Raw genomic sequence first — 13,710 nt, 5'->3', positions numbered from 1 at the left:
CATGTTCAGCTGCCAACCGGTCCCCCAGACCCATGCCCAAAGAGCTGCTCCCCAGTCTGGCTGCTGCAGGGGTGCTTCCTTCCTGGGGGCAGCACTTTGCATTTATCCTTGCTGAATGTCATAAGGTTCCTGTTGGCCTGCTCCTCCAGCACATATAGGTTGGCCTGAATGGCAGCCTGATCCTTCAGAATATCCATCTGTTCCTTTAGTTTGGATTCATCTGCACATTCTAGGAGGGGAAACTCCATCCTCTCGTCCAGGTTACTGACAAAGACATTGAACAGCATAGGGCTCAGGAGACCCCTTAGTGATACTCACTCTGGGTAGGGTATGACCCATTAACTGCTGTTCCCCGAGCTGCATCATCCAATCCCCTTTTTTACCCATTTGGCTATCCACCCATCCAGACATCCATGCCATAACTCGGTTTCAGGAATATTGTGGGACAGTGTCAAACACCTCGTTAAAGTAAATGTCATTTTCTGCTCTCCCCTTCTTCACAGATCCACTCATTTTATCACAATTAATTTATTATTTTTTTTTAAACTAAGACAAAAAAAATACAAAAGCTTTTTTCCAGGGATGGTTCCATTAACATATTTTTGCTACCATAAGGCCTCACAGCAATAGAGTCCTGTAAACAGTAAAACAGGGGTCTGGTTTTATATGAATGGTTTTGCAGCTATGTTAATTACTCACCTCATCTTGATGAGCTTACTTGAATAGGCTCTAACTAACAGCTATGCACTACTTAATCCTGGAATCCTTGGCATTAACTTAGTTGGAGAATTCATCAAACTCATCACTGTTGATTCAGGACTTTTAACACTTACTTAGTACCTGCACACAACAAAACCATATTTAATGCACCTCAGTACAGCAACTTTTCAGTTAGATACCTATAGGCTGCAAACTTGTAACACTGCTTGAACAGCACTTAGTATAAACCACTTTATAAAAAAAAGATTATGAAATAAAGGGTGCATTTCTTTACTGCAAACATTTTTCCAGGGTTTAACTTTGCAAGGCAGATGTCTATGCAAACATGAAATACATGCTTGCAGCCCATAGTTTCTTCATGTTCTGTTAGACCTGCCTAGCATAAAACATAGTTTTACTCCAATGCATCCAAAGGTTTCCATTTACGGTTTGGAATGTCTGGTACATTCCAAAGGTTTTGAGTGGGCTTATTTTCCTAAGCAATATGAATCTCAATCTACAAATTGTTCCCGTTCCTGGCTTGAACCTGTTATTCTCCCTTATTTTCTTGGCATTGTACATATCACCATTGTATTATATTCCTACAGTCTTTCATTAACTCCAATCTTAAAAATCACATTTCATTATTTCTCTTAAACAAACTGTTGCATAACATGAAGGATCAAGGTCGAATGATATATGAAGAGAGACTTTTGATTCATTCAGATGGTTGTCTTCAACTTTGATTCCTTTTTCACTGACTTCAAAAAAATATGACAAATTCTGAACTTTTTTCAAGATGGGTCTGTAGCATCCAGGTATATTCAGCTGTAGAGGAGACACTCTGAATTTGCACATCTGCAGCTCATCCTTAGAAAGCCTTTCATGGTACCATTGCCCAACTTTATTACTGGGATACTTGATACTATGTCCCACCACTGGAAGAACCACCTTCAAATAAAAAAAGATGACAAATATGTTTGAAATAAAGCCCACCAAGTCCCCTTTAAATAAATGTGATTGTAATTTAAAATGTGCCTATATCTTGTGTTTGGGGGCATAACATAGTAAAACAGCAGCTTCTCTGGTGAAATGAAGCTGTGTAAAGCAGGTATCTTGGATGTAATTAAAGCAGGAAAAATAGTCAGTGAACCAGAATTCCTAAAACAAACTAGAAATATACTAACGTGAATTTCCTTACTTGTTGGGAAAGACACCTCAATAAAGACTTTAAGTTGCCTCTGTAAAAATTCACAACTATGCACCCCGCACCTTCAAAAATTAGAACATCAGCTGCTCGAGTGTTTTACCCAGTAGAATAAAAAAGTTTTCTAAGTATTTACATTCAGCTTCAAGATAAATTGAAGTGCCACAACGCAAATGACACTGTACATATTTCCACTGCAAAGTAAAAACTCTTTAGTTTGTTATGAGAGTGGAGATTAGTTCATGTGTATTCTCTTTAATGTGCTTTCTGGCAAGGAAGACCGCACCAGTGAAATTAATCCCATTATTTTTAAAACAACACATTTAAACAAAGAGATCAACAACTCGGAATTTTTCATACAGACTTACTTGGTTTATAGAGTATTTGTTGGCCAATTCTTCTGCAGCCGTGACTACATGAACCTGACAAGACATTTAAGAAGAAAAAAAAAAAGCTTTTTTAAAAATAAACCATCCACTTTATTTTAGGAATTATGCACTGCACTCCCAAACTCGTAAAGGATCCTAAGGCTATTTGACAATGACAATAATCTATTTCAGGTATGAAAAACAGTAGAGATGCTTAATATAAAGTAATTTGTTTACTGGTAAATGGCATTAAATGTTTCCTGATGCTAGCTACCACTACTTAGCAAACTATCATTCCAAGCTCATATTCTTCGAGTTTGAAGTTAACTGTGTCAATGCAATCTTGTGCTACATCAGCAAAAGCAAAAATAACTAAGAAAAATATTTTATATTAAATAGTAATAGAGCTATATTAAACTCAGTAACTCAACACTGAATTTGCTACCTCTGCTTTTCATTTTATTTGACCTACTTGTTTTATTTACATTCACTCTCAAAATACTGATGAAGAAAAACTGCAGTGGAAACAGAAGCCTCTCTACAGGGACTGGAGGTTATTCAGTAGCCTTTCAAATGATCTTGCTTTCAAACTGGTAAGATGTTCACCCAAAAGAAATCAGACACGTTCTGCCTACATCCACACCCAGGAAATTTGCAATAAAACACTGCAAAATTCTATGCTTTGTCTGATGATCAGGAGAAAGAATCATAGAATTATTTACGTTTGAAAACACCCTTAAGATCATCAAGTCCAGCTGTAAACCTAACACTGCCAAGTCCACCACTAAACCATGTACCTAAGCACCACATACCTCCAGGGATGTGATTCAACCACTTCCCTGGGCAAACTGTATCAGTGCTTGACAACCCTTTCAGTAAAGGAATTTTTCCTAATATCCAATCTAAACCTCCCCTGGCACAACTTGAGACTGTTTCTTCTTGTCCCATCACTTGTTACAGGGCAGAAGAGACCCAAATGTTTCCATAATAAGTAAAAGGTCTGCTAACCCGGAAAGGAGAGAAGGCTTCAGAATGGACTTCAGCATGCCAAGACCAGGGAACAGACACTCTACTACTGGCTTCTGCTCACTGGCTCACCCATGGCACCATGCACAGCACGCAGGCTACCCTGTGAGCAAGCAGAAGCACTCCTTTACCCTTTACTACTTTTTTTAAGCAGACTGCTGCTAACAGTTTAGACCCACCATCCATCTAATTGCCTGAGTATCTGAAATTGTGCTAAACATGCTTCAGCAGCGTACCTGCAACGAGATTGACAGTTCAGCCTGACCATGGGCTTTCCTGATGCATCTTTCACCATTCAGTATACGTAACGGGAAGATCTGACCCAGACAGAAAGACTCAAGACTGGATGGTAATACAGGCCCACACAGAGTCCACTCTGAAGTTTTTTCCTAGTCAGATCCTAAGATGAGTGTGATATATCATGCAGACTAAATTCTTACAGGTATCAGTTCTGACATTCATAGTTTATATGCCCATTCATGGTAAATAAGAAAAAGCTGCATCACTTTTTTCATCTTTGGAACTAGTATTAAATATTTTAATGAATGAACTAAAATAAAAACATTAGAGTGTGTCTAGTATGAATTCAAGTGCATTAAGCTTTTTCAGGTTTTTTTAAAGAACTATTTTGTGAAGACTCACCTTGTCATTCAAGGAAATATTTTCAGCATTTTCTTCTGAGAAAACAAGATCACCCTCAACAACTTTCGAACCATAAATCTTCAGCCTATATGATGCTGCTTCATTCCAAATTTTACTGCAATAAGCATGGACATAGAATATGCGCATGGAATGAGGAATGTTGAGCCATCCTTTGGTACAACCTTCATGATTTACACCATAGCGATGTAAAGCTCGTAGCAACATCTTCTCTCTCACTTTAAATTCTGGCAGCATCACAAGTGCACCCTTTGCATCTTCTGATATAAACAAAAATAACCATGTAAGTACTCCCTGATTTTTCACATATTACGTACCAGGGAAAAATACACCTAAGAAGATGAAACAATCAGGTAGAGAAAAAGGTGTCAGCCTTTTATGCTGACCTTTAGGTTATTATTTCCTTTCCTTTAATGCGTCATGTTAGACAAATTGCCTATCAACACAGTCCCATGAATTCTATTCTTTTTCATGCAGTATAAACTAAACTAGCTGATAATCAGTTTATCTGCATTTGAGGTTTGGTATTTTGCTGGGAGGTTTTGATTTTTTTCTTTAGAAACTTCATCAGTATGAAGTTGGTTTTAGACCAGGTAACTGAAGTTAAAAATCAAGCTACAAAAGAGCATTAAACCTCTACTTCACATCAATGTATTCATATGGGGTAAAAAACATGTATTTATTTTAAAGGTACAGACTGAATTGCCCACTGGGAAGCTTGAGCCCCAACCAAGATGAAAATACACATAATCAGATTTGTACTACAATATATAAATGTTCTAAGTTCAAAATCTTATGGTCTACATATTTTCTAATTATAAGTGATTACCTGATGAAGCCTTTTGCATAGCCTTTTACCTTTTGCTTTCAGAAAAAGGCAAGCAGCTGTTTCTCAGAGTCTACATCAATGTCTTTCCATGCATCATACAACAACATACAGCACAGAACAATTCATCTGAACTTTTTTGTGAAATTAAGTATGTATCTGCGTCTATTTAAGCCATATGTCATAGAATCATAGAGTAGTATGGGTTGGAAGGGACCTTCAAAGGTCATCTAGTACAACCCTCCTGCAATGAGCAGGGACAAATTCAACTAGAGCAGGTTATCCAGAACAACATCCAGCCTGGCACTGAATGCCTCCAGTGATGACGCATCTACCACCTCTCTGGGCAACCTGTTCCATTGTTTTACCACCCTCATTGTCAGGAATTTTTTCTTCAAGTCCAGCTATCACAGTTGTTTTGTCAATCTACAGTGATAAGCTGGTTAATAGATGTGGAATATTTGAAAAGATGTATCTGAAGTCAAGAACAACTCCCAAAATTTTTAGTTTTGGAGAGAAACTTAAATTGAATGATGAAACAAGTAAATATAACAGCATTTTATTCAGCACACTTCCGCTTTTGACATATTTTGTTTCAGGTCAAGACAGAAAGAAGGTAGATCACAGGAAAGTATGGAAGAGATACATAATTAAAGAGATGCAAGATTAGATACCCACATCTGTTAACTTCTGAGTATAAGCTGGGTGCCTCATTCCTATATACAGATGGAAGGACAGATGGAAGGAGGCTAGAAGTGCTTTGATAAAATTATCTTAGTCTTTTCCAGCATTATGCTATACGGTGTTTTTTCTATACTGTCTTGCACCTGAAGTACATTAGTTTTCCACTACTGTGCATATTCAGGGCCTCATCATCACCTAGTTTTTAACGGTGCAACTCTACTGAGTAATAACCTGCAAGTGATTATTATTATATAATAATTACAGGGATGCTGGGGAGGGACTCTTCGTCAGGGACTGTAGTGACAGGACAAGGGGTAATGGGTTAAAATTTAAACAGGGGAAGTTTAGATTGGATATAAGGAAGAAATTCTTTCCTGTTAGGGTGGTGAGGCACTGGAATGGGTTGCCCAGGGAGGTTGTGAGTGCTCCATCCCTGGCAGTGTTCAAGGCCAGGTTGGATGAAGCCTTGTGTGGGATGGTTTAGTGTGAGGTGTCCCTGCCCATGGCAGGGGAGTTGGAACTAGATGATCTTGAGGTCCTTTCCAACCCTAACTCTTCTATGATTCTATATATTACTATAAATATTATATAATTATAAAGTAGCAGCAAAATAAAAAGTACCTCTCTGTGCAGCAACACCTTATTCCCTCACAATACTGACCCTGAAAAAATACACAGACAATTTAGATGGACATACCAGTTCGAAGAAAGTATCTTCTTGCATTGTTTACAGGGTCATCAGTATCTTCAGGTGTAAATAGTAACTTCACAGCTTTCACCTTTAAAGAACATTAGTAATTTGTACTTTTTTGAATTTAACTATTGTCAACTAAAGAGTCATGCATCCAATTCTGTGTTAACACATTTTGCAAACTCTCACAATTATATCAGTTCTTTAGGGTCAAAGGCAAATTCTTCCTTTCACAGAAGATGCCATGAACAGCAAACCAGTATGGTTCCATTCCTTCTCAAGTTAAAGAAAGGGTTTAGTCACACAGAAGACACAAGGCAGCTTTCACAGCTCTATGAGAAATCAGTCACTCTTTTCGAACATTCAGTTAGAACTCCTTCACTTTTTAATGCCATCAAGAATCCTGAACAGGAAGGTTCCTTCTTTCCTTCCTGCATATTTTATACAAAACATAGACTGACCACTTCTCACAGTCTCACACAGAGGGACAACATTTTTTTTTAGATCTGTATTAGATTAGATGACACCGTGACAAGGAAAACACTATGCTAACCCCTGCTACTTGCAGCACCAGTGGAGACACGTAATTTGCTGGCACTTACGCTAACCCATGACAGCTGGTTCTTGTCCTCCTCTGCACAGGACTGTACAAGCCCATAATGGCACAATTTTAATATAAATAGGAGGTCCCACATGTTTTAAATTTAAAAGTAACTGAGTTAAGACTAGAGATTTAAATCATTACACTTCAGGGACTGGCACATGCGTACCAACTGCTCATTCAAAATGAGATACATCAACAGTAACTTTTCTGGGCTGTCCTCAAACCTTGATTCCTCTTACATTTGGAGGATAAGTTTTCCTGACTTTTCTCAGAATCAAAACAAATTACATGAAAAAGATACTCAAGTATTCATTTGCCTATGTGATGTTTGATTCTGTTTTACACCTGTGCCAAGTATATACAATATACATTGAAAAGTATATGACTTATCTTAAGAATTATTACTTAAGAAATAAGGTCTCCTTAGCTTACACAGGAGCAATCACTCAGAAATAAGAAGTTGGGACAGTAGCCAAGAAATAATGGAAAGCAGCAATCTCTTCTATAGAGCATTTAAGTTACTCTGGTATTGAAAAAGCAAATCCTTTCCTACGATTCTATGCAATATCTTGTGACATTTTAAAAAGGCATATAGACCCTTAGCAGGATAAGAGGCTACAAGTCAGCAGGCAATCAGGACCATGAATAAACACTGCTTAATTTAGTGTTCAAATCTTTTATGGAATGCAGATACTTTTCTGCCAAGGGGCACGAGGATGATGGCAATCACATACCAATTATAGACAGAAAAATTACTTCTTGAACTATTTAAAGCTGCACCTACTCTTTAAAAAAGATGTTTTGTTTCAGTATGGAGATCTTCACACTTACTTTGTTGTCAAAACTGATCTGGCAATTATTTCCAGCACATATATGGGCTTAGCTCACAAATGAAATTCATCACTGGGAAGGTCAACTCCAGCTCTAGATACTGCAACACCAATGTGAAATTAACTTGACAGTAGCTACTTAGATTACAAAATGAAAATACCATTTTTTCATTCAGTAAAGCCAATCCTATTTGATCTGTCTGTACATTTTGTCCTTGTCCAAATCGTTGAGGTCCGTAGTAATTTACAAAACCTTTTGTCTAAAAGATAAAGAATAAATACGTTAAAAGCATGGAAGTGCCACGTACAATTAGTAAGAGTAAGCATACAACACACATCTACATTTACATCCAAAATGCATACAAACTATTTTAATCAAAAGCAGTATGTACCAAAATCATGACTTATGATTCATTACAATATTGTAGCACCTAATTTAGAAGCACCTAAAAAGACAACCAAGTTCTATCATTGTCTTTATTTTCACAAAAAATAGGTAAATGAAACAAAATTATTTCTAGGCAGTTAATCCTTATAAACACAGCCAATGTAATTGAGCTTTTCATGTGCACAGATTCTGAAATCTCTACTCAAGCCATGATAGCACATGATTAGCACAGATAATGAACAGTAACCACTGTTGGACATTTTTTCTTAAAAATACTCATCTTTTTTCATGAGATCCTTTCTATTATTATTACAATAGTAAAGATCAAGAGTTAGCACTTCTGCTAATTGGGATTTTAAGTCTCCCGAGGAGTTATAGGTCATATGTGGGCAGTAAAATCACAGCCATGTGACCCAATGAGAACATCCTTGTCTACAAAATAGTAAGTATGCACGGAGTAGACGAGCAAGAAAATAAATGGTTATTTGTTGTGGAAATGGTTATTCAGTTCAAACCCTATAACCTTGCTTTAGACATCCAGAGGTCCCATAAGTGATTTTGTTTCCACGGAAGATGAAAAATCCGTATTTTGGTTTAACACACATGCTGGTTCTGTCACTCATTGACCAGTAAGTTAAATCTCATAAAGCAACACACACAACCATAGGAATTTGTGTTCATTTTCCAAACAGCAAAACAAAAAAAAACCAAAACAAAAAGTCAGGTGGAGCAGAGAGAGAGAAACACTAAAGTAGCAGCTGAATGCTATATTCAGTAAGAAAATTAACTTACAGAATACATGTAATGTACTTTGCTTTTGCATAATGGGTATTTTGCATTAAAGTCTTCATTGCTGGATTAACATTCTTACAGTAATTTATATTACAGTTATTACTTAGAAAGATAAGGTAAGAAAATTACTGCTGCACAAAACACCTAAAGTTTTTCTTTTCTATGAGTAGTAACTCATAGAAAGAGCTTAAGAATGTCTGATGATGGGGTTTTCTTCTAAGAGGAACGATAACAGAAATCAAAATCCACTGAATTTCAGGGATCTTCTTTCTCTGCTACAGATATTTCACATGTATTTATGCCATTACAGTTTTTCACCTGGGCCAACCATACATGTTCCTAGCACGACCAAAAGAGGCAATCAGTTGACATGTGTAACTATATTCTTTCACCTTGTCAACAGCCACAGTGAAACCCACCACTTCGGCTGGCCTTAAGTATGTGCAACAATAGCTGATACATCCATAATCTGCTTCTAAATTTCACATCTGTTTTGCTGAATCACTCTGGGGCCTGCAGTCTGTAACACAGAATTAATTCACTTACGGTCCCTCCTTGGAAGGCAGGTTTAGTCCTGATTCCTTAAGTAATGCAGGAAAGACATAAAACTGTAAAAAGCATCAAAACTGGGAAACAGGTTTTGTGCTATTTGTGCTATTTTGTGCTATTTCAAGCATTTTCCTTAAAAGTTTTGTTTTGGTTTTTGCAGCACAGAATTAAAACTCTGCTCATTATTGGGAACCACAAGGCTTTTTTACCTCAACATTTTCCATTGCTTCAGATATTCTCATTTTCAAATCTGCAGAACAGTCATGACTGTGGTGTTTAAGATCTCTCACAACTATATCAAAATGATTGCCCTTCAGCTGACCAAGTCTCAGGTGCTGGCATGCTGAATGTACGTTGTGTATTCTGATACCTTTTTTTTCCATTTTGCTTCCAATTTCTTTCAACCTGCATAAATAATTGGGAGAAATCATGAACCACCCCTACTAAAGCTATCCAACTTCTAATAAATGCCTTCTTCATCTTTGTACTAGAATTAAAAACACTTAGGGAAAAGGGGGATTTAAAGCAGATTATTATGAGAAAAACAAATAAAATCAGAGATAGAAGTCTTAAATTTTATAGACCAGAAATACTTTCTCAATGCTTTCTTCATTTGCATTTACAGTCTGTAGCTTGACAGATACTAGAATCAAGCAATTCACTGAATTTTCTCAAGGCAATTGCACGGAATTTTGCATTTTCTATTGAAAAAACAAATAATTTACTCTTCAGTTTCAAAGTCTGCTCTTCATTAATTAAAAAAAAAAAAAAGAGAGAGAGAGAAAAAAAGTAATGTGCTCTTGCAGACTCCAAAACACAATTGTTCTTTCTTGGTCAGCCTTAACAAAAACAAACTCAGTGCACCCATTCTCTGGGTGTGCTTGCAATTGGAAACACAGCTGGCAGTTCAAGTATTTGCCCTTTAAAGTATCCACTCAGCCTCTTTGTTCTTATGTATAAGTAACAGTCATTCAAACCAAAGGAAACTTTCAGCATAAGAACTTCTATTCTAACCAATATTTTAATAACTTTAAAAACTATTTATTTATAAATGTTATTTCTTTTCCCCATTATGCTTGTGGCTTGGAAGCATTTATTATTTCTTTTCCCCATTATGCTTGTGGCTTGGAAGCATTTAACTATTTTGCTTGATCATTTAAATATTAATGTAAAGATTTGTTAATTATCTCTTGAACTAAATGGCCTTATTGCTTAGGATGCATTTGAAATTTACTATTGATATATATTTCTGTCAGTAATGAATCCTAGAAACATACATTCTACTTTCCTTTATTTGTAAAGTCTACCTCGTTACTAAGACCAAAAACCACAAGAAAGTTAACGCTGGGGAAGAAATAAGTTATGGTTTTGACTCAAACAATTCTTTACAATTATTATGGCAGAACTTAATACACAGATATATTTATCCACTGAATTGGCTACAGAGAATAACAAAATGAGAAATGGAAAATCACATCCTGTATTATTGACACATTATCCAAAATGTATTTTCTGCCCTCAGGTTTGGTGATAGCTTCTTCATTTAGTCTCATGTTTCTAAATTGGACGATACCATAGAAGTTCATACTTAACACTCAGAGACAGTATCTGTCCAAAGTATATTTATAATGATTTTCTTTGGTTTTGTAGCTGTATAGAGCTTTTAAGTTGTTGAATGTGGACCACAAGACAATACTTTGCCAGTACATGGAAACCTGTCTTGTCATGTACTACTGGCTTTTTCTCACTTCCAGCTAGTGGATGGTATTTAAGAAACTGAAAAGTGGATCCCATAAGCATGAACTGGAAGGACAGTGTCCCAGATGATATGAAATATTCGTATTATGAAAAATACACAGAAAGGCAAGACTTTTCTTCAAATTCCAGCACTGGAGACTTCAGCCCTAAGTTGTATATTCACTAAAGCCACAAAATATTAAAGCCATTTCCACTGTGCTGTAACACATGAGAAGACACATCCATAAGAACATTTCAGAAGATTGTACCATGTTAATACTTATTAACATATAAAAATAAGTGCTAAACCGAATGCACTCAGACTGTAAGTACCTCTCAGGTGACACCTTCTTCACAACCATAGGTTGGTAAGTAATCGCCTTCTTATCTTTGATGCCAGTATAACTGAAGTCTGAAGGAAGAACACCAAGTTCAGCAGCCAAAAAGCTGATTGCTTCCAGTGTTTCTAAGTTTTCTTTCTGAAGGGTGAAAGCTGAAACAACCATCTCAGAACTATTAGGAATATGCACTTGTAAATCATACAGGTGTTCTGCCATGACAGATGGGCAGGTTCTTCTCTTCAAACTAATAGCATGGAAACTGCAAAGAAAGAGTCCTCCCACTCCACAACACTAAAGGAAAAGGAATTTTTTCAGTATTGAAAGAAAAATAGACAATACACAAAACTCTTAACAACAACCAGAAACCTCTGCTGCCTTTAGAAATAGTACCTCATAAACACCATTCAGTAAACATGCATTGAGATAGAAACACTGTCTATCAGAAATCAATTGCTTTAAGGAATAAGACCATAAATCAATTTTGACCTTACTAACTTGTCCAACTTTTAGGTACATCTTCGAAAATCACACAATTACTTTCAAGGGAAATCTAGCACAAGAGGAATAACACAGAGTTAATACTACAGTACTAATGAAAAAAGTGTAACTATTATCACTGAACAGTTTGTGTTAATATCACTGCAGTAACTCCATTCATTCATCTCATCCTCCAGTGATGTAACTATGTTCAATTAATAATGATTTACTTCAGAATAAACAATGGGTCAACCAGGCCTAGATGTCACATAAAAGTGACTGAGTTTCAGTCCGTACTAAAGAACACCACAATACCTGACACTTTCGCTAAAAATGTAACATTTACCTGTATAAAGATCTTGTTTTTCCTTGAAGCCACCAGCAGACCTTTTTCTGGACCAACCTTTTTCTCGAAAACGCACCATTATTGACATATTTGGCTGATCATTGACATCTGACACAGTAAAAGACTTTGTTTCTAAAAGCTTTCCAAACTTTCTATTGATAAAGTGGTGAACTACTTTTCTGTGCTCTTTGTCCCCATCAGGCTCAAAAGAAAATGTAGACTTTTCTAGCTTTGCATCTAAAAACTTAAAGAAATCGCTTGTTTCCTTTTCGCTCACGAGCTGACAAAGCTCTCTGTAATCTCCATTCCCTTTCACAATCATTTCATTGCCTTTCGTAACAGTGACCAGAAAGGGGAATTGCTGCCTGACAGCACTGTGTAGGCTAGCTCGACTTTTCTTGTCCAGTACAGGTCCCAGCGAGAGCTCTCCACCGCCACCCCCGGCATCCCTGTCCCGGTCCCATGTGTCCTTCAGACCACAGACAAACTGATGAAGCCGCTCACTCATGGATTTCCCTAGTAAGGAATCCAGTATATGGCCTTCCCCAGGGTCCGGTTTCAGTTCAGGTTCACCCTCGCGCTGCTTTTTGTTAGGAGATGCCGAACAGTCGCCTCCTACCCTGCTTGTGTCCTGCTCCGAAGGCACGGCACCGGGACAGCCCTCGGCAAGCAGGCCGGGGGACTCGGCGCTCAGCTCATTGGGTTGCTGCGGGCCTGGGGTACTTTGCTCTAGCGGCTCTCCGGCGGCTTTCTGAAGCGATTCAGCCCGAGAATCCCTCAGTAAGTGTTGGGGCACCTCGATTTCTGTCACTATGAAATCGCTGGGTGAGTTTTTGATCGTACCACGGAAGCCGGTGTGGTCAGTCACGTAACTGAAGGACGGAAACATGGCTGCCCTGCCTTCCCGTGCTCACAGACACACACACCGCCACGCCTGCAACGGGAGACAGCGAGGAAAGGCGGGGGTGATGAAATAAGTTCAGCTACTACCGTTTTCGGTGCCTGAAAGGCCGGCGGGCAGAACGGGGTGAGGAGGGCAGGAAGTGCGGACAGCCCGCCGGCCACGAACGGCCACGAACGGCCACGAACGGCCACGAACGGCCACTACCGGTCGGTTCAACAGCAGCACCACCACCACCCACACCGCCAGAGGGCGCCACGACCTCCCGCCCCCCTCGGTAAGGGCCCGAGGACAGTACCAACTTCTGCAGGAACGCGGGGAAAGAGAGAAAGGGACTTCCCCCCCCCCCCTCCCCCGACCACCCATGGAGCGCCCCGGAGGGGCGGGGCATCCCCAGGCAGCCTATGGGAAGGCGCCGTGGGGAGCGCTTCCGCTTTCTGCGCAGCGAGCCTCTGCGTCCGTCCCGGTAACGAAGCCGCCGTCAGAGGCCGGGTCACTCCCTCTTAAAGGGGAAGCGAGGCAGCGGGAGCGCCTGCCGTGACGCGGAGCCGCCCCCGACAGGAAACGACGGGGATCGGGGAGGG

General features: G+C 38.8%; 1 protein-coding gene across 2 annotated transcripts; it reads right to left on the bottom strand.

The window, feature by feature from the left end:
- Positions 1-509: 509 nt before the first annotated feature.
- On the bottom strand, positions 510-13,268 carry PUS7L (pseudouridine synthase 7 like). Of its 2 annotated transcripts, none has more exons than XM_065691471.1 (8): positions 12,226-13,268; positions 11,395-11,554; positions 9,534-9,729; positions 7,757-7,855; positions 6,168-6,249; positions 3,943-4,220; positions 2,275-2,328; positions 510-1,650 (listed from the first exon to the last, which is right to left on the bottom strand). In XM_065691471.1, exons 1-8 carry the CDS (start codon positions 13,112-13,114, stop codon positions 1,327-1,329), a joined length of 2,082 nt encoding a protein of 693 aa, XP_065547543.1. In that variant the 5' UTR covers positions 13,115-13,268; the 3' UTR covers positions 510-1,326. The 2 variants fall into 2 exon arrangements, with proteins under 2 accessions (XP_065547543.1, XP_065547625.1); XM_065691553.1 differs by having other exon boundaries at positions 11,395-11,473.
- Positions 13,269-13,710: the final 442 nt, after the last annotated feature.

This window comes from Lathamus discolor, chromosome 1, assembly GCF_037157495.1.
Source record: "Lathamus discolor isolate bLatDis1 chromosome 1, bLatDis1.hap1, whole genome shotgun sequence".
Lineage (NCBI taxonomy): Eukaryota > Metazoa > Chordata > Aves > Psittaciformes > Psittacidae > Lathamus > Lathamus discolor.
Note: the sequence above shows the minus strand (reverse complement) of the source record. Positions and strands in the feature narration are given on the sequence as shown.